The 27259-nt window shown below is 38.0% G+C and overlaps 3 protein-coding genes across 3 annotated transcripts; 2 read left to right on the top strand and 1 right to left on the bottom strand.

The window, feature by feature from the left end:
- Positions 1-1222: 1222 nt before the first annotated feature.
- LOC111332538 (uncharacterized) lies at positions 1223-6199 on the top strand. The gene is made up of 3 exons (XM_022937891.2): positions 1223-1988; positions 3440-3587; positions 4310-6199. The coding sequence occupies exons 1-3, from the start codon at positions 1610-1612 to the stop codon at positions 4467-4469; spliced, it is 687 nt and encodes a 228-aa protein (XP_022793626.1). The 5' UTR covers positions 1223-1609; the 3' UTR covers positions 4470-6199.
- Positions 6200-7385: 1186 nt separating this feature from the next.
- Positions 7386-11686, top strand: LOC111332536 (uncharacterized). Its single transcript, XM_022937890.2, has 3 exons — positions 7386-8273; positions 8760-8907; positions 10324-11686. The coding sequence occupies exons 1-3, from the start codon at positions 7910-7912 to the stop codon at positions 10427-10429; spliced, it is 618 nt and encodes a 205-aa protein (XP_022793625.1). The 5' UTR covers positions 7386-7909; the 3' UTR covers positions 10430-11686.
- Positions 11212-20153, bottom strand: LOC111332534 (DDRGK domain-containing protein 1). Its single transcript, XM_022937889.2, has 8 exons — positions 19997-20153; positions 19254-19394; positions 19042-19151; positions 18119-18220; positions 17117-17233; positions 15344-15382; positions 13108-13213; positions 11212-12542 (listed from the first exon to the last, which is right to left on the bottom strand). Exons 1-8 carry the CDS (start codon positions 20106-20108, stop codon positions 12355-12357), a joined length of 915 nt encoding a protein of 304 aa, XP_022793624.2. The 5' UTR covers positions 20109-20153; the 3' UTR covers positions 11212-12354.
- Positions 20154-27259: the final 7106 nt, after the last annotated feature.

The raw sequence follows: 27259 nt of genomic DNA, 5'->3' as shown, positions 1-27259 counted from the left end.
TTTTTTTTTCGTGACACAATCAATTCCTCCGACCCCCTCCCCCCCCTCCCACTCATATAAAATGGATGGGCTAGCCCGTGTGACTCAGAGATTTAAGACCTGTAGCGTTCGAGATCAGTTTTAGGATGTAGTTATGCTTGCTTATGTCGCTCCTCTAATGATGGCAAGCATGAGTTGGTATTTTTTGAGTCATTATTTTTGTAAGTCTAGTGTTATTACTACGTTCAATTACGTCACCGCGCATTGTTTCACATCACAGTTCAATATAGCCCAGGGCTGGGAAGATATGTTGTTTTCAAGATTTAGTTTTGTTTCTGGTTTGTTTTATTTGTCCCCTCTCGACACAAGGTTTAAACAGAGGGGGATCTTGACTGTTTGCTTAGACACGCCGAAACTTGTTGCTCCATATTTCTTCCCGAGAAAAAAAAAAATACCTGTTTTCAGATAATCTAGTCTGCTGATGAATGATAAGCCTGGTGGAGGTTGCGTAACAGTAAACCCTCAGCTGGGCTAAACCCATCAAAGGATATTTCCCTCTGAAATTCGATATAGAAAAGAATATTTCACTTATAGCATTTGTCAAGCACAATGGTACAATAGGCTTTGGGATATTTTTATTGTGATAGGCAAGATAAGTTGGACTTTGTTGCCAAGTTGAATAGAAGCTCCGATGTATGTGATTTATGCAGCAGTTGTTTCAACATAACAATTAAGTTGACATGACCTTCGCTACGGGTGAAATCCATTCGAGAAAGTGAAGTGCCAAAACAATCTTTTCATTAGCACCCTTCTAAGAGGATTATTCTTCGTAAACGCTATAGACAGACTCCAAATAGCATAGCAGATTGTCAAACAACATGTTAAATACCATCCAGTGTTGGGATGGAGAAATTGAAAATTAGTTGTGATGGCGGCGAATAATGATTGCCGCTACGTTGGGAATATAAGTGAATGTGATTTTCTTTGATTGTTTTCCCCAAACTATCCTAGATGTTATTGAAAGATCAAAGTGGCGCAATATATATCTATGTTGTAGTTCAGTTTTACACTTGGTTTAAATTTATTTTCCTTTTTCTCGGTCATGTTTCAATATCCTAAAGTGTACTTCGGTTACCCCATGACACTGCATTTCCGTAAGTCTCTTACAGGTTAATAAAATACAATATTCTTTTTAAGACTGTTTTCTTTGAAGAATAAAGCGGGTTGATTTGTTTGAAGTCATTGTCGTACACTCTGGCTTCGGTAAACATGGGATATAAATATAATGAAGGCTTATTTGAAATAAAACGAAAGCGGATTGGACGAACGAGTGACGTCACGGTTTAGGAACATTTCATTCCATGTGACACAGGGAAAAGTACTTTGCTATTGTCCTTTCCCAAGAAACAGCGGAGGGCCGAGTTCTTGTTGGATTGTGCAGCTTTGCACGAATCATACATCCACGCAGAGCCCCAATCAGGGGCCGAATGAAATCTCAAGACAATCGCTGTCGAAGAGAAAGGCACTTTAGCTTGTTGGGTTGACCGGCCGGACCGGGTGAACACATAGCACTTTTATCATCAATAACAACCTTTCGCTCGCAGAGGTGAAGGACAAAGCTCTCAAGGTAATGATTCCGGATTCTGGTGTGATACCCGCAGAAGTTAAAGCCCTGGTTTTCGACTGCGATGGGACTCTTGTGGATACAATGCCAATTCATTGGAGGGCTTGGTGTGAAATCTGCAAAGAAACAGGACTCGTATTTCGCAAAACTGATTTCTACACTCTAGCGGGAGTACCCGGAAAGAAGATTATCAAAGTTTTGGCCAAACAACAGGGAATCAAACTTGATCCGTTCGCTATTTACGACAAAAAAAGGAAGTACTTCCTTGAAGGGTTAACTTCTGTTACACCTATTCCATGTGTGGTGCAAATCGCCCGAGAAGCTCAAAGATCGGGAATCCCTATCGCTGTTGCTTCGGGGAGTTCACGCTCCCAAGTTCAAAAAGGTATTGAGACTGCAATTCGATATTTTGGCTGAGATACCCTAGCATTGAGTAGCCGATTTTTTAAAGTATCATTAACGATACCTGTGTGATATAGCGAAGAGCGTTTTGTATAGGATTCTGTTGTTTAGAACACGAGATTCTTGATAATTTTCATTTAACGATATTTAGTTTGTGAAGCAATGGCCGCGCCCCCAGACATACCCTCTGACGAACTATTTCTAAACACTTTGGTTCTACAGTTCAGCAAATGAACAACTTATTTTTGTCATCTTCGTCAGGATTTTGTCGTATGAGTGGTTTCCCGGTAACTTAATGTTGTCTTGTACAAAGAAAATATCGAAGGCCTTCGATATGCAGTACAAAGTCCATCGGAAAACAATAAGAGTTGAACGCGTTCGTTTATTTAACATGTAACTCCCTAAATTAGCCTGAAAAACATCTTAAAAAGACCCTTTGTTTTCAAGAAACGGATTCAATCTGTATGTTCTTTATCGAGTTTTCATGTTGGGCCATTTTGTGGTTGTTATCGTGTCGAAAATATTTATGAAAATCAATAACAATAACATCATACGAGGTGTGGAGGTGTGCAAGAGGTGTGTGCAAATAGAGCGTTGTGATTGGTTACCAACCCAGGTGGTTTGGTTAATTGTCAACATCTTTCGAGCGAGCACGTACGACGCTTTTGAAATTTTAAAGAAAAATCACTAACAGTAATCAGTGCAGTAATTTTTTTGTTTAGGCCCGATGTGGCGGAAGCGAATTTTTATTACAAATTTTAGCTTGCACGTACGCCTTAAGTTGTGATGCGATCGTCTTACCATTTAGGCCTCTTTTCTCATGACGTTAATGGCGTTTTATCCAGCGGGAGATGGTTGATAACCATGGTTAAAAAATCAGCTGTAAAACCTACAATGAATTATTTAAAATTTCACATGGACTAAATAGTAATGATATTAGTTAAAGCAAAACTTTCAGTTTCTGACCGATTTGAGAATTTGGCTCAAAAACGCTTTACAGCTATAATTAAAACTTATGGTAGACGAAACAAAAATAAACAGATTGTTTTTTAAAAGTTTCTAGAGATTTAGAAATTCACAGAATTTTCTTTCTTTTTATAATCCTTCTTATTACTGGAACAGCCAGCCATATTCAGCTAGTTGAGATACCTTTTTGCGATGTTTGATCAGTGATATCTTGGGTAATTTTTCTGACACCATAACATATGTAGTAGCACCAAAATTAAACTTGCACTATTAACATGTTGTTTGTTAATGCAGTTCATTCTTAGCACCTTTTGGTATGCCTTTTTTTTCACCAGGTAATTTTTAAAGTGCTGATGAGTTCAATCTTACAGTATTTTACTTTTCATGAATTCTTTTATTGAGTATTGGTCAGGATTTTTGCTCTCTACAAATTGGTTAATTTTTTTGTTTATTGTTTTTTTTATGCAGCCCTGAAAGTAGCTGGGATTGACAACCTATTTGATGTGGTGCTTGGAAATGAAGATTATGAAGAACATAAACCTAAACCAGATGCATTTATCACAGCAGCTAGTCGACTTGGCGTCAAGCCTGAGGAATGCTGGGGTTTTGAAGACACGTAAGTACTTTATTTCTCTCTACTTCCTGAGGTTGGAGTATTCAGTTGCTGTTTTTACAATGTCACTGCGAATAAATCTAGTTGAAAGTGGTTGTCATCATTAAAGTAAAATTCGTAAGGTATGATACCGCCGCCTGGTTAGCTCAATTGGGAGAGCGCCGGACTGCTGTGTGGGAGGTCGAGAGTTCAATACCGGCCGGACCAACACTCAGGGTCTTAAAAAATTAACTGAGAAGAATATGCTTCCTTTCTTTAACATCAAGAAATGGTTAGATATTCTAGTCTTCTCGGATAGGGACGAATAAATGGAGGTCCCGTCTCCTGCAGGGTTAGGGGCAGGAGACGTTAATTTCCCACGCACGAGATTACTGTGTGATGGATGTCCTCCCCTGGGGTGGGATGGGTGGGTAACAGGACCCCCGTTGATACCAGTGTTTACTACACTGAAGGGGCTATCCTGTATAAATATAGATGTCTGTCTGTCTGTCTGTCTATCTTTAAGTTGCTTTTTAACATGTACAACAGTGCAATGTAGCACCATGTATTTTAATGGTTCACGTAATTTTTTCACAAGTTTTCACCATAGCAAAGAGATTCAAGGGTTGTTTTTAACTTCACAAAACAAACTTAACACATTTGACATAAAATTTCCCAACAAGGAAAGTGTTATAATATCATTGAAACCCTAGTTCTAAGAAATGCATTTCTGATTGAAATTTAAGGGATATTGGCCTTGAAGCATTACGACAAGCAGGATACTATAGGGTAACAGATGTACGGCAAATGGAAGGATATCCAGTCAGGACAGATGAAAATGGACTAGCAATAACAAATCATAGCACAGAATTTCGCACTCAAAGATACAGAGCCTTTACAACATAGATATAATAAACATGCCTCTGTAAGATGTCAAGTTGCCATGACATTCAGTGTAACCCTTAAATGATCACTTAGTTTTTTTGAGAAGTTACTTTGTTTAATTCAACCTTTCAGTTTTCTTTTTCAAAATGTTAGAAGAAAATTGGGCCTTTTCATGAAGATCTTTGGTTGACTAACACAAATTAAAAACCACATCAATTTGAATGCTGTATAATCTACTTTTTATCTTTAAAAATGTGTACAAAAGTTTTCTGAGGAACCATATCTTTGATGTAAGAATTTGGGAATGAAAATGTCTGTGAAAACCTTCGAAAGAAATTAACTCAAAAGTATTTTACTTATCAAATGAATGTTACAAAGTTCAGTTAAGGTTTCAAATATGCAGGTAATAGATTGGAACATTATGATGTTATATTAGTCATTTTAGGTTAGTGTGGAGAACTATAGATGGATAGTTTTCATTCATCAACAATCTTCATTTAAGGGTTGCACTGAAGTTTTCAAGTCCATTGACTTTTATACATACATTGTACAGTAATTTTTATACAATTAGGATCTGATCACACTCCAAGGCCAACGCAACTTTAATTTTCTGACAGTGATCCGATGGGGAAAAAACTTTTAGAACTATTTAATGCAACTATAATCTTAACTTGAGTGTTTGGTCATTGATGGTTATATCTTTGCTACAAATGGCCAAGGGTTTGCTCGTTTATGTGTCATTCCTACTCTTACCAAATCTGCTCTGTAGTTTCCTGATTGCTGCAGAAGTGCTGAACTAAATTTTGTTACATAATTATTTGTAGATTTTTGATAATCATCAAAGTTCAGTTGATCATAACATTATACGATTGGCAGGCCCTAGAATATCCCTCTAGCTAAATTTATTTTAAAATAATATTTGTTGAGAAGAAGAGAAAAGCAAACAAATTCTAGGTTTGATGATGTCTAAACCAGAAAAGGTTGCAAAAGTGCTATCTCTTTAAATTTTGTTGTAAGAAAGCTTCATGTATTTATTTAAATAATAGTTTCCTAAGTTTTATTGGGAATAACCAGAAGGTATAAATTTGATTTAGATATGTGGAAAATTTAATTACATTTGAAGGGATCAAAATATCTCGGAATCGGTAATTTGCAGAGTACAATTCTTTTCCAGTCATATATAATAAAACTGTGAGTTTTGTTTTTGTTAGAACTATTTAATCCGTTTCTGAAATTTTGAGCAGAAGTAGATATTTGTTCAGAAGTGAACTGGGAACTGGGAAAGTGAACTGGGAAAGATTAAACAATAATATTTGTAAATTTATTCTTCAATGTAAAGAGACGACAAACCATATCTTAAAGATCAACATCTTCAAGATTCCAAAAATTGTATTGACCAGACAGATGTTATTATAAGTTGAAATAATCAGGAGCAATGTTATTATCCACTGCTTGTTGGTGACCACATAAAATGATAGGCTGCTACAGATAGATATTTACATGTCGAAGAATGTGCTTAATAACTTTGAAGGAATCGACCATGTAGTAATTTCTTACATCAATTGTATCAATCAGTTTGTTGAGCTTGCAGGTGACAAGATTTAAGAAAATCTCTGGAAATATTTGGATTTAAAAAAAGTAAAAGAACTTGAAATTAACATCAATGGAGAGAACGACTAAGCTGCTACATTAAGAGAAAACAAGGTAGAATTAAAAACAAAAATAAAAACAAGGATATTTAACTTCAATAAGGTGTGATTATTTTTCACTTGGGATAAGTAATGTTATTTTTGTACAACTGAACCCTTCGACCCCTCAAACCTTTTTAATACAGTAACTGCAGCTTTTTTGGCCGGAAAGGAAACTAACTTAAACTTCTGAAACTACGTATTCTCTGTCAAAATATATGTCATCAGTATCGTGGCGTGATCTAGCACCACATTGATTACTAAAACTCCACACAATGACTACGATCAACAAACTTCTGATCAGACAATTCCGATTTGAAACTCTTTCAACATCATTCTCATGCACATTTGGAACGGAAAAATAGACATTTTGATTAAAATACTTGATTGTTCTAACGTGTAAATGTTGGAGAAAAAATTTTCAGTTTGCCTGCGTGTTGAATGAAGTGAAGTACTTCTCCTTTTGATGGCTCGTTCATCCAACTCAGTTAATTTTTCATTCAAAGAGAAATTTTATAATAATCAAGAAATTCCGTGTTGACATCAGAGGAGACGCGGTGAAAACCTATACTTCTACACAATGACATTTTATCATTCGCCCTGATCACTTAACGCTATCTCACACAGCTTAAGGCTACTGTAAATTATTGATAAGTCTTTGGTGTTCTGGACTAACGGAATTGAAACGATTTGTAGAGTTTGAAAGGGCCTATTTGGCGACCGTCTCGAACTGCTTTTATAGTCCATATTTTACTTTGATTTAGATATAAAATAGGTGTTTACACACTTATAGTCTATTCAAATGACAAAATTGCAAACAAAATAAAGTAAGCTCAGTTGAAAGGACAGTCCACGCGCTGCGCAGTTGACGAAACGGCGAAATCCCACCTATGTGATGAAATACTCAGCAATGTACCACTCTTCATTCGCTCCGACGAAGGGCTAACGCTCGAAACGTCAGCTTTTGTAATCATTACGGTGGCCAATTTACCATTCCAACTTTGTTGATATATCCAAATTATACCACTCTTGTTGGGAGTTTACTTTCCCAGCGAACGAGCTGCCTTTCCCTGAGACAAGAAAAATATATAAATATACTTCTACGTTATTTTGAGTTGAGAAGAAGATATATGTACTTCATAACGCAAGGAGCCCAGAGTCCAATTCCGTAGTCCAAGACAATTCTAATAGACCCATTTCAAGCGTGACGTCACATCACGTGACATTGCGAACTGGAGGACAAGCTTCAGTGAACCATCAGTCCGTGAAAACGAACACAACTTCATTCATTCGCGATCGGCGGTACGTGACCTGGAACGACATCAAGCATAATATTATGTATGTTTTCGGGTGTTAACTTTTTTCTATTTTTATTTTTGGAGCCGTGTCATTAAACATCTCCCAGATCATCTGCACGTTTTAGAGGGTGTATCTCTGTAAGGGGACCCAACTTTGCGCCGAGGTGCTTCTTCGATGAACAACGTCACAAGAGGGAAATAAAGGGCAAGGATCATAATATTAACCCTACGCTAACCACGCTTCCTACGTTCGTGGTAAAATTTTGGAAACTGGGTTCCTGATCACTGGATCGGAATATCATTGTTGATATTTTTAGAAGGGCAGCTTGACAATATTGCACAAGACAAACCCAGGCTATGGTTTACATACAACCCTCGTCGTTATACATGCAAGCTTCTTTCTGAGGACTTTCGTCTGGAAGTGTTTGTTCTCGTTGGAAAGCTGTTTATTTTTCTCTCAACAACATTTCGCAAAATGCCATTACCCGCTGAGGTTAAAGGGCTAATATTTGATTGTGACGGGACATTGCTGGATACGATGCCTTTGCACTGGAAAGCTTGGTGTGCCATCTGCAAGGAAACTGGTTTAAAGTTTGACAAGGAGAGCTTTTTCGCTCTTGCAGGAGTACCTGGGAGAGAGATTATTCGCGAACTGGCAAACCAACAAGGAATCAGTTTAGATCCTCTCGAAGTGTACGCTCAGAAGAGAGCTTTCTTCTTGAAAGGACTTAAATCTGTCAAAATAATTCCTTGCGTTGTTCGCTTTGTTTTGGAAGCTCGAAGACTTGGTATACCGACAGCAGTAGCGTCTGGGAGTTCCCGTACTCAAGTTGAACGAGGTATATTTTGTGAAAATGGTCGAATTTGCCTACTAAATAAATGAAACATTTTATTTTCAATATTTTTCCAAGTTTTGATTGACTTTTCATTGTTTTGAAAAGTTGATCGCTTGACGCACGAGAAGGGTCAAAGTCCATTTCCGCAAACTCTCCAGATCGCTCTCGACTCTCCCAACTTCAGCTATTCTAACGATTCATTCTTTCATAATCACCTCACTCATTGTTAATAAGTTAGAATTTTCAATCTGCCCAAAAGGAAAACGTCGAGAAATAAAATGCAGGAGAAATGTCCACCCTTCACATTCAAGCTCCAGTGATGTGAATAAATTTCCGCTGAAATCCGCCCTGGTGTCAGGCAAGCCACGCTATTAAATACACGGAATATGCGCGAAAAAAACAAACAAACAAACAAACAGAAGTAAATTATCAACAGGAAATGTTAATTTTTTTTGTACTAAAGTGTTCTTTGTTCATAATATCCATCAGCTCTCATAGAAGCTGGGATTCGTGACTTATTCGACGAAATTGTTGGAAACGAAGATTATCAGAATGCGAAACCTCATCCTGAAGCATTCCTCACAGCTGCAGAAAGATTGGATGTAAACCCACAAGACTGCTGGGCGTTTGAAGACTCGTAAGTATTTCGAGCCTTTTTCGATTGGAATGTTTTGTTAGGAATGAACTCTGACCGAATTTGTTTAGATTTGCAAAGTAGCTCACATGCCCATAGTTCCTTTTAGGCGATTAGGTTCCGTGTTGCTGTGTGTCTGCTAAATCATAGATGACGTCGAAATGCGAGATGCACCAGAGGGTGTCACTAATGATCCTACCACATTTTCACTTCTTTGGTGATCTTTTTTCGAACAGACACGCAGCAACATAGAATTTACTTGGGCAAGATTTTCATCTAACCCCATACTTCATTCTGTGTACAATTCTTGGATGAAAGAAAACAGAGGCAAAACAACAGAATACCTTCGGGATTACGGCTTTGTTTTTGATTGGTATGGGGTTATAGGGAAATCTTTCCATTTACTTGTTTTAAAAAATAAAGAAGCCAAAAATTTTTAATTAATCCAAGTAATTGACCTCCCAAAGACCATAAGAACCAATAAAAAATGTGTGCATAATCCAGCTTATTACATTAATATAAATACAAGAGTTTGAATTTCCTTTTTTTGCCTTGCCATCGCAACAACTCTTTAAAACTGTGTAAATGAAGTAATTTTTGGTGTTGCTAGACAACTAAATGTTTTGCTTAAGATATTTATTTTTCTTTGAAAAAATCTTTTATCTTAGTTTGGACCACAGGGGGCCCACACAAGTGGCGTGTCTGGTCGTTTGTTCAAAATATAAAGAAATGTATGGGAGAATATTGAAGAGTCGTAACATTGTAAACTTATATTGAGGAATGTCTATGTTAAGGCTCAAAATAAATGTAAATCTACCTCACTTGCCGTGTATTGTCATTTATACACGGAAAGTGAGGTAGGTTTACATTTATTTTGGGCCTTAGAACCACAGAAACGACAATACACGGCAAGTGAGGTAGGTTTACATTTATTTTGAGCCTTAATATAGACATTCCTTGATATAAGTTTAAGATATTACGACTCTTCAATATTCTCCCATACATTTCTTTATATTTTGAACAAACCAGACACGCCGCTTGTGTAGGCCCCCTGTGTCTGGACTGGATAGGCCTTAACTGAGCTCCCTTTTCAAAATGGATCATTTGTAAAATTTCGTCAAACAACTACCAATACTTTTTCCCTGAAATATTTATAATTGTGGTGATTTGAATCTCTGTTAACTTAATTGTGTATTTATTATAATATTTCAAACCATTTTGTGTTTTATCAAAACTCAGTCGTAAAAGTGTCAGAATTAAAAAAATATAAGCACAAGCAGTCAAAGAAATCCAGGAGCAAATATTTATACGTAGGATAGTAAACAAAGGGAAGATAGACTGTAAGCAGCACCCTAGCTCCTTTAGTTAGGGGTTACAACAACTGAATCATGTGTTATCTGACTTGTCTGCATTTTTCAGGGACATTGGAATAGAAGCAATTAAGAGAGCTGGATTTGCAAAATTTGTGGATGTGCGGCTCTTAGAAGGGTATCCAGTGGAAGGTAGACTTGAAAGTAAAGGCTAGAAACCAAGAGTTCCTGAAATGAATATATACAAGCTATGTTGTGAGTTGCTGAAAAAGTGATACAAAGAACCTGACCAGTAGAGATGGCCTGCTCAAGTTTCAGTGCTGACCAGGACAACTTCAGAATGGAGATCCCCAACACTAGCAGTCAAAGATGATTGTTAAAAAATGTGCTTACATATGGGGAATTTGTCATGATCATAAATTCCTTGTTAGCAGGAAGAAATGCAAGCAAAACAGGAGGTTGTAATCAACACTTGCATGAAAGAACAGTCAAGATTTAGGAGGGTCCAGTGCCCTTTTGAGATGCAGAACAAAAAACATTGCAGAAGGTTATTTCAATTGATATCTATTATTTGATTTATCTAAAAATTGTTACCTGTAACTTCTCTTTACATACATCACTGCACCCCCCCTTTCCACAGGAAAAAAAAAAGACAAACAAACAAACTATAGAAAAAAAGATGAAAAAAAAAAGGAAAGAAAATGCAAGCAAACAGACTAGCCAACAAAAAAACACTAGCCTTTTTTTAGGCCATGATAGTCATGAAGCAAAATTGAGGCAGCAGGGACAAATGATTTGTCACCATGAATGTTTTTACAAGAGAGAGTAAATATTGTTAAATACTTAAAAAATTTTAAAGTTGGGTTATTTCATTGATTATGTACATTGATTTAGAGGCAGCATTTGCATTTATTTTTTTCCTGCATAAACTTCAAGGTGTAACTTAAATGAAACAAGAATGCTTATTCTGAACTTTGGGCTCATGTAATCCAACACATAATTCTAACAGTTCTTTTATTCAGTTTTTCATTGTTCTCTAAACTTTAAATTGTACCAGTGATCTCCCTTATTTTAAGCATTTCAGGTAAAAGAAATTTTCAAACTGGCAGAGCAATTAACCCTTTTAATTCTTGAATTTTCAAGAATCCCAAGCAATTTTATGCAACAATAAGATGTACTACAGGCAGTTATTTAACCAGTCATCACCTGAAAAGGAGAACTCTGTTGCATCATACTAACTTGTGTTCTACTAAGATTTTGATGTGAAGTGCTAGTACAGTCATGAAGTATTATAACTATACCACTGCTTTTATGCTTATGAAATTCTTACCTGAAAAACAGAATGGGAGATATTACATGTAAGTTGCTTGTTGTGTACATATGCTTTTGTCTTAAATTTTAACTTTCTTTTTTCTGGTAACACTTTGTAATCAGTCGTCTCTTGCCAATAAATATATCAATTATTATTTTTACCAGAAAATAGCATTATTAACTTAATATTGTCTTCATTCAACGAAATGCTACTGCCCCACCACACTTTGTTCATAAGTGGAGTATTATTCAAACTAACAATACCTGCCCAATAGCTAGTTATTTCAAATGTTTGACTTGTACCCCATACCATTATAAATTGTATTTTTCACACATAGGCAACATTTATTAGAGAGCAAACAACATTGAACTATTTAAAAAATTCATAGAACTTTATGTGAAGTGTTCTGGAGTTAACAACAGATTTTCACACAGGCTGTGTTCCCTATCTGGTTGACAATGTTTTTACATGTCTCTGTTGTGAGTCAGATTTCTTTCTTGGGCTTAAAACTTTTTTGAACCAGTTTTGTATTTTTATTTCTCTTAATATCTTCATTACTATAACCTGAAACATACAAAAGGAACACGAGACTAGCATGAAAAGTCTACACCAAATTGAACATGAAGGCAATTTTTTATAAACTCATTCCTTTTCCCTCTCCTAATCCCTGCACTACAATTTTCAATTCAATTTAAACACTGCTTTAATTTGAAATTCAGAGCTGAATACAAGTAAAACTTGCATAGGCTTCATGGACTTCTCAACACAAAGAATAACTATCTCTTAAACACTATCATCCGTCAATGTTGTCACAATACTTCCATAAGCCTATGCTGTCACTGGAGCCATTGCTGTGGAATCTGTGCGAGTCTTGTCTGTCTGTAGATTGATAAGTGTGTTGCTGCTTTCTGCAAGTTCACTTATTGTGACTCTCCCACGTTGCTTAATGAACTTAGCCACAGCTTGCAACTCTTCGGGGGATATGTAAATGAACTTCCCACGGTCATCTGTCACCCCTAAGTTGTAGAAAATAAGAGCTGGCTATACTTGAGAACTTCTAAATTATGAAATACCAGACTTGGCAGATTGATGATTAGACCTTTACCAAAAGTTCAAAACTTTTCAGGCCCAGAAAAAGTAAATTTCTTATTTTCTACATTTTCCATTTCTGGTCTGAGCATTGCACTTCGTTTGAACAAAATTGCATTTGTATCAACACTTAAGTGTTGCATTTATCCACTATAAGCAGTAAAAAGAAAAGTCAACTTATGCACCACCAAGTATGGCATGAAGTGGCCAGAAGCACAATGAGACTGAAGTGGCTACTACAAGAAGGAACCACAGTGGTACAGCCAGGACTCCAACCCAGTCCTTTTCAGATCCAGCATCATTGTGATAACCACAATGCTGCTACCCAAACAGCCACCAAGCCACATTACTTGTACAATATAAGCCTTACAAAACACCCTGAAATCTTCCATAACAAGAGATGGAATAATTATTTTCTGCTACCTCAGCCATTATGAAGCCATATAAGAGAATTGTGATCAACTGAAAAACTAAAAATTTATCAATTAATACCTGTTAGCCTTTCCATTTCTTGTAAAGCTTGTAATCGGTCAATGGCATCTTGTGTGCGAAGACCAAACTGACAAGCCAGTTCCTCCAACAACACCACTTTGTTAGTCTGAAAGATAATGCACAGAGATAATTACAGTACAGACTATGAAAAACAATGAAAAAAATTCATATCACTAATTATATCTTGTTCAGCATAATTGTTAGCTAATGCAAATGCACAATTTACAAAAAGATTTGAAGAATGTATAAGGGAGCAATTCAAACAAAGTCAAGTTATTATAAAAAATTATGCTTCCTTCTTTGAAAGGACACTGAGGGTTAGAACTACACAATCATAAGGAAGATGACTTTCAACAGCCATACTTATCCAAGCTCATACATTTAATATCAAACTTGAATATATCAACAAAGTTGAAATGGTAAATTGGCCACCGTTAGGGTTATAAAAGCTGATGTTTCAAGCATTAGCCCTTTGTCGGAGCAAATGGAGGAATTGTGGGTTGTGTGTGCTTTTCAAGGCAGAAAATGGAGCTACGTGATTGGTGGGAACATAGCAACGAGAAAAACACGAATAAATTAGTGAAATGAAAAGTGTTCGTTGATACCTGTGGGATTTAGACTGAAAGGTTTGAAAGATGAGCCTTTGTTCAATAGTTTTGCAGCTTTCCGTGCTACCTAAGTGTAAGGAAAGACCACAGATTGCCATATGTTGCTTAGAATGATTGGGTAAATTAAAATGTCTAGCCACTGGTTTCGATGTGTCCTTGTCATTCCTCTCCACGTCGCAAAGGTGTTCTCGGAATTGGTCATCTAGTCTTCTGCCTGTTTCGCTGATGTAAATCTTTTTGCAATAAGTGCAAGTTATGCAATAAATTACATTGGCGGAGGTGCAAGTGAAGTGATCGGTGATCTTAATGGATCGTTTGGTTCCCGTTATTTTCTCAGTGTTGTGAATGAAAGGACACATTTTGCATCGTGCACGAGCGTGTTTAAAAGTGCCTGGTTGGTCATTAGTCTGAAAAGAACTTCTGACCAAAAATGCTGAAAATAATGTCTTCAATTGAAGGCAATGGTTTATGCACTAGTATGTATTACAAACCTACAGACTCGCATAATTACTTGTTGTATTCGTCTTCGCACACCTCTCACATTAAGAATTCCATTCCTTTTTCTCAGTTTCTAAGACTTTGTCATTTATATAGTGATGACTCTGATTTCCACCACAAATCAGAGTCAATGTGCCAGTTTTTCGATAAACGTGGTTACCCTGACTCTGTCATTCAAGCGGGTTACCACCGCGCCCAACTTATTGATCGACATTCAGCACTACAAACATCACAAAAGGAAGATTCCGATCGCATTCCATTCACTCTCACGTTTCACCCTCACAACCACTCAGTTAAATCCATCATTCTTAAAAACTTTAAATTACTTCAAAACGATCCAGAGACAGGCACTATCTTTTCACAGCCTCTGCTCATTTCATTCAAATGCAACAAAAATATAGGCAATGTTTTGGTCAGAAGTTCTTTTCAGACTAATGACCAACCAGGCACTTTTAAATGCGCTCGTGCACGATGCAAAACGAGTCCTTTCATTCACAACACAGAGAAAATATCAGGACCCAAACGATCGATTAAGATCACCGATCACTTCACCTGCACCTCCGCCAATGTAATTTATTGCATAACTTGCACTTATTGCAAAAAGATTTACATCACTGAAACAGGCAGAAGACTAGGTGACCGATTCTGAGAACACCTTCGCGACATAGAGAGGAATGACAAGGACACATCGAAATCAGCCGCTAGACATTTTAATTTACCCAATCATTCCAAGCAACATATGGCAATCTGTGGTCTTTCCTTACACTTAGGTAGCACGGAAAGCCGCAAAACTCTTGAACAAAGGCTCATCTTTCAAACCTTTCAGTCTAAATCCCACAGGTATCAACGAATGCTTTTCATTCCACTAATTTATTCATGTTTTTCTTGTTGCCATGTTCCTACCAATCACGTAGCTCCATTTTCTCCCTTTAAAAGCACACACAACCCACAACTCCTCTATTTGCTCCGACGAAGAGCTAACGCTCGAAACGTCAGCTTTTATAACCCTAACGGTGGCCGATTTACCATTTCAACTTTGTTGATATATTCAAATTATTCGTTACACCCAACGATGCAGCGCCAAACAGTTTCTTTAGAAACTATCGACCTTTAATATCAAACTTCCTTACCTTTATGTAGTTGACAAATTCTTCAAGGAGTGCTTCAGACTAGGAGAAATACACCATAAAAATAGTTAGATACATATTGGAAAAATAGATTTTCAGTATGAGTTAAACCAAAATAATAATAAAAAAATAGTTTCCAAATCTATTCTGATCAATATTTGATACTTAGTTTAATAGTATGGCAGGCTGTTTGTAGCAATTTTCAATAATTCTTTCATTCAACCATTCAACTGCAATTCAACCGTTCAATTCAACTCTCATTCAACACCCCCATTCAACCATTCAAGAATTTATTCAACTATTCAACCCCAATTCAACTATCCAACCCCAATTCAACTATCCAACCCCAATTCAACTATGCAACCCCAATTCAACTATTCAACCCCAATTCAACTATTCAACCCCAATTCAACTATTCAATAGGCCCTTTGCCCCGCATTCAACCATTCAATCATGCATTCAGACCCGATGGTTGCAGGACTGAGTAACCTGGCACAATTACACGAAAGACGTCCTAAGACGTCTGTTATGTTAACTTGGAAATATTGTACACAGTAAATATTCCTTCGATTGACATTTACAGCAATGAAACGTATTTCTTCAGACAGTTTCAATAAAAGAATTAAATCAAAATCAAATTAAAAAGACCAAAAAATTTTGTTAGCTAGAGACACACATTAAGATGGGCTGCCTGTGGTTTCCCAAAGTTCTTTGCAGAAGTTCCTCAAGTGTTTCAGAAGATATGTCGTATGATGGCCTCCCGGGTGAAGAAATATTTGCTTGTCTGTTTGAGCCCAAGTTAGCGACAGTTATTGTGGTAATGGAAGCTAGAGGCAATAAATGGTTCCAGCATATCATCAAAAGTGGACGTAATTTTTGCAACTTTGTTTTCTCGTTATCTTCAAACTGGAAACAATCTTCCAGCTTTCTTAACAAGGAGATTGTTTTGTCAAGTGTTATGGCATGCTTTTCCAATGGTTCCACCTCGAAAGGAATCTTACATAACTGAGTTGTCTTGTTTAGGATGTGGTTTAAAAAACTGGGTATTTCTGTTAGCTCAGCTGTGCATCTGCCGCCATCTTACTTTCTATGATAACTTAGGTTTCAGGCTCCAGCTCGGCTGTCTTTCGTGCCAGGTTCCCCAGTCCACCAGTTGAATGGTTGAATGTGGGATTGAATGGTTGAATGCACGATTGAATTATTGAATTGGGATTAAATAATTGAATTGGGTTGAATAGTTGAATTGGGGTTGAATAGTTGAATAGATTCTTGAATGGTTGAATGGGGGTGTTGAATGGGGGTGTTGAATGGTTGAATTGGGGTTGAATTGAACAGTTGAATTGCAGTTGAATGGTTGAATGAAAGAATTATTGAATATTGCTACAAACAGCCTGCCATACTGCCATAGTTTAGTCATTAACATAACTCTTGAAGTGCAAAGCTGAAAGTTACATGATTTACAATCATGGAAAAAAGTAGTCATCACTTTGAACAGCGTCAGTGCTGTGAATCATAAAATGATAGATTTATTCTCTCCTAAATAGTTCCTTGCCCTTTATTTACTGTTGGAATCAAACAGAACAGTCATGGTCTCAAACAGGTCTGTTTTGTAACACACAATGGACTAGGGCTGCATTTTGAAGAGAAGGTAACTGAGAAAAGAATAACTGTACAGTAATGCCATTCAAACAACAAGCACAGAAGCCATTATGGACTCACATCCAATTTATTGGATTAAATAAATACTACAAGAAATCTCTGCTGGCATAGGCTTACTTCTTCTGCTGTCTCACCAACACCTTCTTCTTCAACTGTAAATTGTTCTTTTAACAACAGATATTCTTCATGCTCTTTAAGTTCTTGTTCCTCCTTTCTCTTACGTTCCTCCTCTTCCTAAAATGAGTATTGTATCAAATTAGAAATATACAATACTGCAAGATCAATGGGCTCCAACACAAACTTTAGATTTTGCATTTGTCACACAATGAGGCTAATTGACTTTGGCTCAAAAGTTCTAAGTAATATGTGTGTTGGTACAGTATGGTTTACTGTAGTCTCTTAAAAATACACATCAGTTGGTAACGGAAAACAGGCTTGTGTTATCCCTTTTTTATCTGAACTATGATTTGTTATTATTTTTTTAATATTAAGCCTTTTTTACATCCTAAATATAACTTTTGTACATCAGCCAAACCTGTTTGGCTGATGTGGAAGAGAGTTTGTTGTTAAATTTCCTCTTGAAGTAAACAAGAATCTTCTTTCCTTATATTTAATGAATAGTTGTTTGAAAGACACCATCAAGTAAGACAAAGTGAACTCATAAAATAATTGATTTACCTCTTCCAAATCAGTTCAACAGAATAGTGTGAATTGGTAAAAGTAAAAAATGCAGAACTTGAATATAATCAGCCTGAATTCAAAATTGTCCAGAATGCAAAAAGTTAACTTAGGTCTTAGTAAATCACACTTCAACTTAGGTTCCAAAAGTATTCACTATGGCCTGTTTGCCAGAGACCCTTCCATTAAAAATAAAATTACAGTTGACCCTCTCCACAACAGCCACCTTGGGTACCAAAGAAAGTGGTCGTTGTGGAGAGGTGGCCCTTATTGGGAGATAGAGGTGTAATGTATGGACAGCCCATCGGGACCAAAAAAAAGTCGCCATTATGTAGAGGTGGCCATTAGTATTGTAGAGAGGTTTGACTGTAGTTGAAAAATACTCTTAAAAAAAACATTTCCTTTTTCATGGTGGTGAATTCCAACCTAAAAATTACAAACCTGTCTTTCTTCTTCTCTCCTCCTTCTTTCCTCGTGTCTCTTCCTTTCTTCTTCACGTAATGCTTCACGCTGCTTTTTGTCTTCTCTCTCAGCTTCCATTTGCTTTCCAAAGAGAAATGCATTTCATTAGTTGCATACACTACATCAACAATTCAACCTTCTGCAAATGGTGACAACAAGTCTACAAGGGCATCAGGTCATATACTTATAATGAATTTTGCACTATATATTAAGTATTAAATTTATTACAATTTAACTACCATCTATAATCCTATGAGCATGTAAAAGACTAGTGTAATTCAGGTACAAACAAATCAATCTTGGATAAATAATTGTCTCCACTAATTCATATCCTCATATGGAAGTGATTCAAATTCAAAATTGCATTCTTGCCTGATTCTGGATCATTTCAAGAATCCAGGATCAAGTTTTGAGTCAAGCCTGTCAACTCACTTTGGAGAGGTAGTGTCATTAGCTTAATAAACCTTTCTAAGATTACTTAAGATTAAGTAGAGGGTGGTTATTCTGGTGCAGGTAAAAATTATATATCAAATGTAACCCTTCTACTCTTAGGAGGGTTCAATAATACAATCTCCTTCAAAGGTCAACACACTGTTGAGATGTAGAAGGGTTCAACTAAATTATCAGTCAGAATCTAGCAGGTCATGTTAGCATAATTTAACTTGAAATTCTTACAGACACTCAACAAAGAAAAAAAAATGGTATCTAGAGATTTTGCTCTTTTGCAAGTTAGCCCCTGCCACCTTTGTGAGTTTGTCTTCTGAAGTGAAATAAGTTTGCCCCCACCTTTACCCCTTTGCTCCCAAATGTTTCTTTTTGTTTCCTCATGGCAGGATATACTGCTTCCTTTTCTAAAAAAATTAATTATAAGAACAATCATCTATAAACAATAATATTTATACCTCTCTGAGTTGTCTCTTCTCCTCTTTCATCTCAAGTTTCCTTTGTTTTTTTGCTCCAATCTTTCCCACAGGCAACTGGCTGTCCAGCCCCATGGAGTAACCTTCTGTCTCTGTTACAAGAGATACATTCAAATTTGAAATTGTCACAAGTACTCCAAGTAAAAGAGGCAATTCAAACCAATGAAATAAATATCATATCTTTTATCCATCACCTTCATAATCGTCTTCATCTTCATCATCATCTTGTGCTCTTCTTGATGTCATGAGTGAACGAGCTGTTCTTCCACGTCTCCTTGCTCCACCACCACCAACTTCCCTAACATTGTCTGGTTGGTCTGGTTGTCTAGATACACCTGAAAAATAAACGCATTAAAATAAATCTATCATCACATTTTCTCTAGTTTACTTGTTATCAATCCATGTACCAACAGAGGTCTGTACGCTACGCACCTTATTACTTGTTATTGAAGTACATGAAAAATACACTCATTATTATTGTGGGAAAGCCACAGTCCCAAGGGCAATCTTTGTTTTCGCCATTGTTTTCTTTATACAGAACTGTAATCACAACGAAGTACGGGACTGAGCGCAAATCTTACCCATTAAAATCCAGAATTGGTTAAAATAGGGAATAGTGTACTGCAATTCTCTTAAAGAAGAAAAAAAATCTGGTCACCGTCATACGTTACTTTCGCATTTTAAGATTTTATATATTCCTTTGCTCAAATCTACTTCCCCGATATTTTTCTTTCAAAGCGATCTCGAATTCCTCCTTTATCGAACTGCTTTTCATCATCAAACACGATGTTCAACTGTGTCCTTCAACTCGTGAATGAATAAGTTTAGTGCATACGTAGTCTATCTGATGTATTCAAGTTCCTCGAAATGAACAAATGCTTATGCTTGTTACTGATTTTATTTCCGATAATATTTAAAGAAATAGTAACAAACCCACCTTTCTTATTTTTCTTTTTGTCTCTGTTCGCCACAAAAGTGGCTATGAGTAAAATTATTCCCACAACTGCCGCTATTATCAGCCAAATTACTGCCGCGTTCTGCACCGCCATCTTGATTTTCTTTGCTACTATCCGAGATACACTGGGACTAATAGGGACCTGCTGGGCCCAGTTGTTCAAAGACCGATTGGCTCTGTTTCTAAATTCTCTTATCAAAAGCCATTTTGGGATAATTTTCCTAGTTCTTTTCAGGACATTCAATCATCAAATTGTAGACAAATGGAATTAAGCTGAATTTTCTTTCAGAGCTTTGAGATCTGAAATCAAATTTCACACTTACCTGGGGTTATCTTAACACAGCTTTGAACAACCCGGCCCTGAAGAATCGAACAAATCTGTGAAGCGGACGTAGACCGGAAGTGCAAATCTGCATAATTAACTTTGGTTGCCCCTGGTCACCGTTCTAGCCTCTCGTCTTGAGGACGTTCCCGACGACAAACTGGGGCAAGTCCCGTTTCGTCGAAACGACAGTAATTTTCGATAGTAAGTTTTCTTAAGGTAAGAAAAAAACTCGAGAGAACCCACGATCAATACTAACGAATGTTGTTTATCAACATAAATCCATGTAACTCAATAATATTATTGCGAAAACGGACCCTCACTGTTTGTTTACTTTTAAGCCGTGCCGAAAAATTATGGCAAAAATATTCATCCGTGAAAAGCACTTGTTGTCCTCCAAGGTTTGCTTAATTTTTCCTATGTTTAGGCATCACCAAAATAGACTAGTTATCATTAGTGTTTTAATGGCTGTCTTAGTTTAAACAAGCGATATGTAGTTTTGAAAGGAGAAAGAAACCATTGTAAATTATTGTAACTAGCGCTTTTCGAGTTTTCTTGCTAATCCATACGAAACTTCCTAGTTATGTAACCTACCGGGTAAATGCGCAAAATAACCTCTCGTGTATTTATTGTTTTTCGGCTGGCTTTCAGTTAATTTAAAGTGTTGTTCCTGTTTAATAATTTCTAAATTGCGTTCGTACGGTTTGGGAATCGCTAGTTGTTTCTTGCAACCGCACGATTATAATTTGCACAAATTACATTTTTTACAACTGTTGTAAACTACTCAGCGTACGTGAATGTAATGCATAACGTGTAAGCATTGTGACTTTCGTTTCTTTTCTAGTGTATTCATTTTAAATTACGTTACAGTAAAAGAACAACAGCAACAGCAACAACAGCAGGCTGAACTTTTCCTGAAACTTTTCGAGAAACTAGAAAAAAAAGGAATTTCTTTTATCTTTCTGAGCTTATGAAGAACTTGTCATTTGAATCTTCCTAACAGCCATGAAAAAAAAATATTGTATTATGTCCCTGCAATCAAGTTGTGAGATATTTTTATGCCTGTGATAAATTATTTTGGATTAATTATTGTGCTTGAAAGAAGTGCCTATGTTATTTCCTGAAAGCTTATTTGATGAAAACTTATCGTGTTCAGATATATGGCATAAAAGACACAAACATCATTGGACCAGGCTAGCTAGAATCACCTCATATTCAATAATATCAATGTTGTTAAACAGAAATGAATCAAAGGCTCCTGTAGCATTTTTAGTAACTACTAAACATAGTTTCTTTCTTATTGATGTCTTTTAGACCTTATTCAGTCTATGTAGTATAAAGAACTGGCTCACGTTCTCAAACTTCAACTCGTTTAATTGGAACATTGTGAATTCACAAGCGGCCATGACTAGGAAAACCAGAGAGAGTCAAAACAAGTTGGCGCGCACGCGTAAATACTGAACTCTGATTGGACGCTAAGACAATGCAATATCGTCACACCCTTCCTTGTTTTAAGAAAAGAAAGTAATCACTTCGTAACAGGAACGAACAAGTAGCCAAGCACTTAACGATAATGTAACCGTAAGCTCTAAACGCAGTGTCTTTCTAACAATGTCTTAAGTAACAGCTTAGGCAAAATCACTTAGATACAACAAAGTCTTTCAAATGGCTAGGTTGTGTGGAAGTCCGACCACTGCGAGTAACTGGTAAACCCACTGGCTTTAAAGGCATAGACGATGTTGAAACATCTGCAGGATCAGGACTTGAGTTAGGTTGTCCTGTTTCAGTGGGCCTTTTGGGAGGTGGAGATTCCTCAAATTCCTGTGAGGTTCCTGGCACTGGCTCATTAGGAGAGAGTGGTGCAATGGACGTTATATCTGGTATGCTGGGGGTCACAGGGTTGTTACTGTTACTGGAACCTACTGGTTCTTTGCTGCTTCTGAGATGTCTCCTATTTCTTCTAAAAAGTCGACCATCCTCAGTTCTCACATCATATGATCTCACATCGACTTGCTTTTCTACTCGCACCTTGTACCATTGGTCAGACTTATCCGTTGGCTTGACACGCACAACATCTCCACTGTTTAGGGGTGGTAGTTCTTTAGCACTAATATTGTAGTATTTTGCTTGCAACTGTTTCCTTCTGAAGAGTTTATCTGGCACCTCTTCCACTATCTTGGGCTTCAGTAGTTGACTGGTGGTTGGTATCAGTGTTCGAGTTCGACGACCGAACATCCTTTGTGCTGGGGAGCTCTGTAAACCCTCGGAGGGGGTATTTCTCCATTCTAGCAGGACTAGGTAGATCTCTGATCTTGCAGCTTTAGATTTATTCAATAAACACTTGGCAGTCTTGATTGTGTTTTCTACTTTCCCGTTACTCTGTGGGTAATGGAGAGAACTGGTCACATGTTCCCTGTCATAATTGGTCGCAAATTGCAGGAAATCATGGGAGTTCAATGGTGGACCATTGTCACTCATCAGCTTACTGGGAATCCCATGCCTTGAGAAGTGTTCTGTTAGGGTATGAATGACTTCTCTGGCAGTCTTGTCTTTGAGTGAGTCCATCTCAAAGTAGCTTGAGTAGTAATCCACAGTGCAGAGATAATCTCCACTGTCAAAATGAAAGATGTCAACTCCAAATGTTTCCCAGGGACGGCTTGGGATCTCATAAGAGATTAGTGGTTCTTTGAGCAGTTCTTTCTTGTAGCTGGCACAAATCTCACACTTGGAGATGTAATCTTTAATTTCAGCAGGCATTCCCGGCCAATAGACGACTTCTCGAGCTCTGCGAAGGCAGCTTTCAATACCAGAGTGTGCACCATGTAAACGTTCACAGATTTTAGGTCTGAGACTTGATGGAACCAGGCATCGAAGACCTTTGAAGAGAACTCCATCCTGGGCTGTCAGTTCATCTCGGACATCAAAGTAGGGGTGAAATTCTATTGGCAGATTATCTTTCTTCTCTGGCCAGCCCTTAAGGATAACTTGTGTGAGGGACTGTAGGACGGGGTCGGTTGCTGTTTCTTGCTGGATCTCTGTAAGTTGTGGTTCTGAGATGGCTAAGAAATCGACAGCATGGATACGCTCAACCTCTTTTTCAGTCGGGGAGCGATCGGTGGTTGTCAGATAGGCTCGGGACAAAGTATCTGCGAAATACATTTCAGGACCTGGCTTGTAACGAATCTCTGCATCGTATTGTTGTAGTCTCAGGAGTAGTCGCTGAAGTCGTTTCGGTGCTGACGCTAAGGGTTTCTTGCAGATAGTCTCCAAGGGCTTCTGGTCAGACCACAGAACAACTGTTTTACCATAACGAAGTGATGGTTACGCTCCATTCCAAACCAAATACTTGGGCTAGTAATTCTTTCTCTATTTGGGAATAGTTCTTCTCACTGGCTGTGAGAGCTCTACTCGAGTATGATACAGGTTGCCCATTCTGCATTAATACACCACTGGAGGATGCATCTCCCTGGCCTTCCACAGGTTCAGCAGAATTAAAATATCTCAGGACTGGAGCTGAAGTGACAGCATGCTTGATACTTTGAAACGCTTCTTCTTGTACTGCTGACCAACTCCATTGAACATCCTTGTGGGTTAATCTTCTCAGTGGCTCAGAAAGTTCTGAGAGCTGGCTTAGAAACTTGGACAGGTAATTCACTAGGCTTACTAGTCGTTTAACTGCGGCTACATCGTTTGGTCTGTCCATTTTCAGTATGGCCTCGACTTTCCTTGGGTCAGGTTTCACTCCTTCAGGTGTAAGAACATGACCAATGAAGGTTCTGAACACTTCAGTTGTAGCTTCTCTCGGTTAAGCTTCAAATTTCTCTCCCTGCATCTGTCCAACAGCCTCACCAAATTAGTATCATGATCTTTCACAGCTTCGTCAATGCTCGTACCACGGCCTGTAATAAGGATGTCATCTGCAATCTCGTATATTCCATTCAGGCCTTATAAATTCTGATCCAGTTTTCTCTGAAGTATTCTGGTGCGGAAGAAATTCCAAAAGGCATTCGCAGGTATCTGTATCGTCCCCACGGAGTTTGGAACGTCGTTAACTTACTGGATTCTTCATCTAACTGTATTTGCAAAAAGCCATCTTTAAGGTCTGCTCTGGAAAACACTTTAACATTGGTTAACTCCGGCAGTATGTCTTCCATGACTGGTAGCGGATAGTGACTTCTTTTCAGGGCCTTGTTAAGATGCTGAGGGTCAATGCATACTCTAAGCCTGCCATTTGGTTATTCTGTAACAACTAGACTAGACACCCAGTCGGTTGGTTCTTCGTCCTTAACTATTACAATTGCTTTCTCCAGGCGAGTCAACTCATCTTTTAACCTATCCTTCAACGTTAGAGGCATGCGGCGAGGCGGCATAATTGCAGGTGCCACAGTCATATCTACTTCCAGGTGAAGAGCTCCTTCCATACATCCTAAGCCTTTGAATACATCACTGTAAGAAGCACTAACTTCCTCCATGGTTAGACCCTGACAGGCACTTTTAACCACTGTCTCAGTATCATTTAGGATGTTTTCGTGCTGAACGGTGATCAATCCTATTTGCTGGGCTGATATAGCCCCAAGAAGTGGAGTGTAGTCTTCATCGATGACCACAAACGGAACACGGTATTTCTTCTGATTTTTCGGGTTACGCAACTGAATTTTTGCCACACCCTACTGCACTCCAACCAATCTTTAAGTTTTTCTTGAAGTCAAAAAATCTAAAATCATTTATGACGTCCCGAAAAATCCACTCCACTGACATTCGCACTTTACTCATTGACTTATTGAACAACTCCATTTGTTGAGTGAGCCTTGCTTTGTTTCTGAATGGGGCTTGCAAATGTATCCTTAATGGATATGCTGGATCACCATATATGCAGAAGGGTACGCCCATTGGTGAAAATGCATACATGTTTAAATCATGCAGAAAACCTGACTCTGCCAACATAGCTGCATCATGCATCTTCCCTTCTGAAAAGAAAAATAACCATGCAAAGATAAAATGTCACACAGGCCACATGTTCTAAAACATGACACCTAATGATCATAGTTGCCTTGAAAGGACCCTAATGGGCTACATTCTCTTAGGGTACATGTACACTCGATCACGACAGGTGATCAAATTTGGGGACGTCACAAATGATTTTAAATTTCTTGACTTCTAGAAAAACTTAAAGATTGGTTTGAGTGCTGTAGGAGAAATGTACATTGTAGGTGCCATATTACGGAACTGTCTGACAGCTTATATGGTAACCTAACAGCTGAATATTTTGATGTTCAGCCACCAGTTTTCGAAGACTACTTTCGCTAATTATGGAAGACTGCTAGATGTGACGATATTGCATTGTCTTAGCATCCAATCAGATTTCAGTATTTACACGTGCGCGCCAACTTGTTTTGACTCTCTCTGGTTTTCCTCGTCATGGCCGCTTGTAAGTTGCTTGTGAGTTCACAATGTTCTAATTAAACGAGTCGAAGTTTGAGAACGTGAGCCAATTGAGGAGTGGCCGACCGGAACCCCGTTTGGTAAAGACAAGCCACTTTTCATTGACGGATTTAGCAGTTTAACACGTTGACGCCATCAAAATATAGTCAAATATGGCGAGTGAGACAGAGCTGAACAATGAAATGCTACGTCAGCGGGTATACGGTCAACAACGCGGGCGCTCAAAAGTCCTAGGTCTAAGATTTAGTGAAATTAGCGGAAAATAATAAGGGCTGACCTTTAAAACCGAGGAACTCTGTTTTCGTCAAAGGCACTTTCCTATTTCCAAAGGTTTAAAGGCGAAAATTAATTTTTGAAAATTTTTAGGGGGTGTATCAAATTTTTGGAGGTTGTTCTGTAAAAAAAAAAGCGGCAAGGAAAACGACGCCTCGAAGCAACAGAAAGGAAATCAACCATGCGAACGACTCAAAATCCGTGTTTCGGCGGCAAAACCTGGCGCATGCGTATACGTTATTCAGCTCTGTCGGCGAGTGACTGTAATGAGACCTCTAGTGCTACCGCACCTTCGACAAGCATTATGGCTTCTCCATTTATGTGCAATGTATCTCTACCGCCTAAACTGGCAGTATACAGTGGAAATTTCTCTAAAGAATGGAGACAATGGCGACAAGTCTGGGACGCTTACGAAGAGGTGACCGACTTTCGTAATAAAACAAGTCGCCTTCGCGTTGCAACGTTCATCACTTGCATCGGTAAAGAAGCTCTCGAAATCCATAATGGTCTACCTTTAAGCAGTGGAGAGGAGAAATCAGACCTGACCAAAGTCCTGGAATTGTGGGAGACGCATTGCATCGGCAAAACCAATATTATTTACGAGAACTACAAATTCCACAACCGTTCACAAGAACAGACAGAATCAATCGATACGTACGTGACCGCTTTTCAAGCTCTAGCCGAAACTTGTGAATTTGGAACCTTGAGAGACCATCTAATTCGCGATAGAATTGTCTGTGGAGTAAGAGAAAACGCTGTTAGAAGGAAATTATTACAAGAATCTGGGCTTACTCTGTCAAAATGTGTAGATATCTGCCGAGCTGCGGAAGCTAGTCGGCACAGCTCAAAGAAATGACGCCGAGCCAGCACTTGGGTGAGATTGATTTAGTCTCGAAAACAGAGTCTAAAAACTCAACTTCACGCAAGGAAAAGACGAAATTCCCTAATAATAACCAGCTCGTCGAGAAATGTAAGTTTTGTGGCGGTCAGCATGAGCGTAATAGAGCGAAATGCCCCGCATACGATCAAATCTGTTTTTCGTGTGGAAAACTTAATCACTTCGCTGTAAAATGGGGAAACAAATCCGAGAAGCCTTCCCAAAAATCCAAACCCAGAAAGGTCCATCAACTTGCCGAGAGCGATGACCCAAGTTACTCATCTGAAGAAGAAATCTTGTCTGTATCTTCTCAAAATGTTGTCAATACCGT

Source organism: Stylophora pistillata, chromosome 1 (assembly GCF_964205215.1).
Source record: "Stylophora pistillata chromosome 1, jaStyPist1.2, whole genome shotgun sequence".
Taxonomy (NCBI): Eukaryota; Metazoa; Cnidaria; class Anthozoa; order Scleractinia; family Pocilloporidae; genus Stylophora; species Stylophora pistillata.
This window is presented reverse-complemented; position numbering and strand designations above follow the sequence as displayed.

Bases quoted from the DNA above. Each gene is read 5' to 3' on its own strand.
- LOC111332538 (XM_022937891.2), top strand. From the start codon at position 1,610: ATGATTCCGGATTCTGGTGTGATACCCGCAGAAGTTAAAGCCCTGGTT. The intron at 1,989-3,439 runs GTATTGAGACTG...TTTTTTATGCAG, and splicing joins ACGCTCCCAAGTTCAAAAAG to CCCTGAAAGTAGCTGGGATT. The intron at 3,588-4,309 runs GTAAGTACTTTA...TTGAAATTTAAG, and splicing joins TGCTGGGGTTTTGAAGACAC to GGATATTGGCCTTGAAGCAT.
- LOC111332536 (XM_022937890.2), top strand. From the start codon at position 7,910: ATGCCATTACCCGCTGAGGTTAAAGGGCTAATATTTGATTGTGACGGG. The intron at 8,274-8,759 runs GTATATTTTGTG...AATATCCATCAG, and splicing joins CCGTACTCAAGTTGAACGAG to CTCTCATAGAAGCTGGGATT. The intron at 8,908-10,323 runs GTAAGTATTTCG...TGCATTTTTCAG, and splicing joins TGCTGGGCGTTTGAAGACTC to GGACATTGGAATAGAAGCAA.
- LOC111332534 (XM_022937889.2), bottom strand. From the start codon at position 20,108: ATGGCGGTGCAGAACGCGGCAGTAATTTGGCTGATAATAGCGGCAGTT. The intron at 17,234-18,118 runs GTTTGTAATTTT...TACTCATTTTAG, and splicing joins GGAGAGAAGAAGAAAGACAG to GAAGAGGAGGAACGTAAGAG. The intron at 15,383-17,116 runs GTAAGCCTATGC...TATTTCTCCTAG, and splicing joins TTGGTGAGACAGCAGAAGAA to TCTGAAGCACTCCTTGAAGA.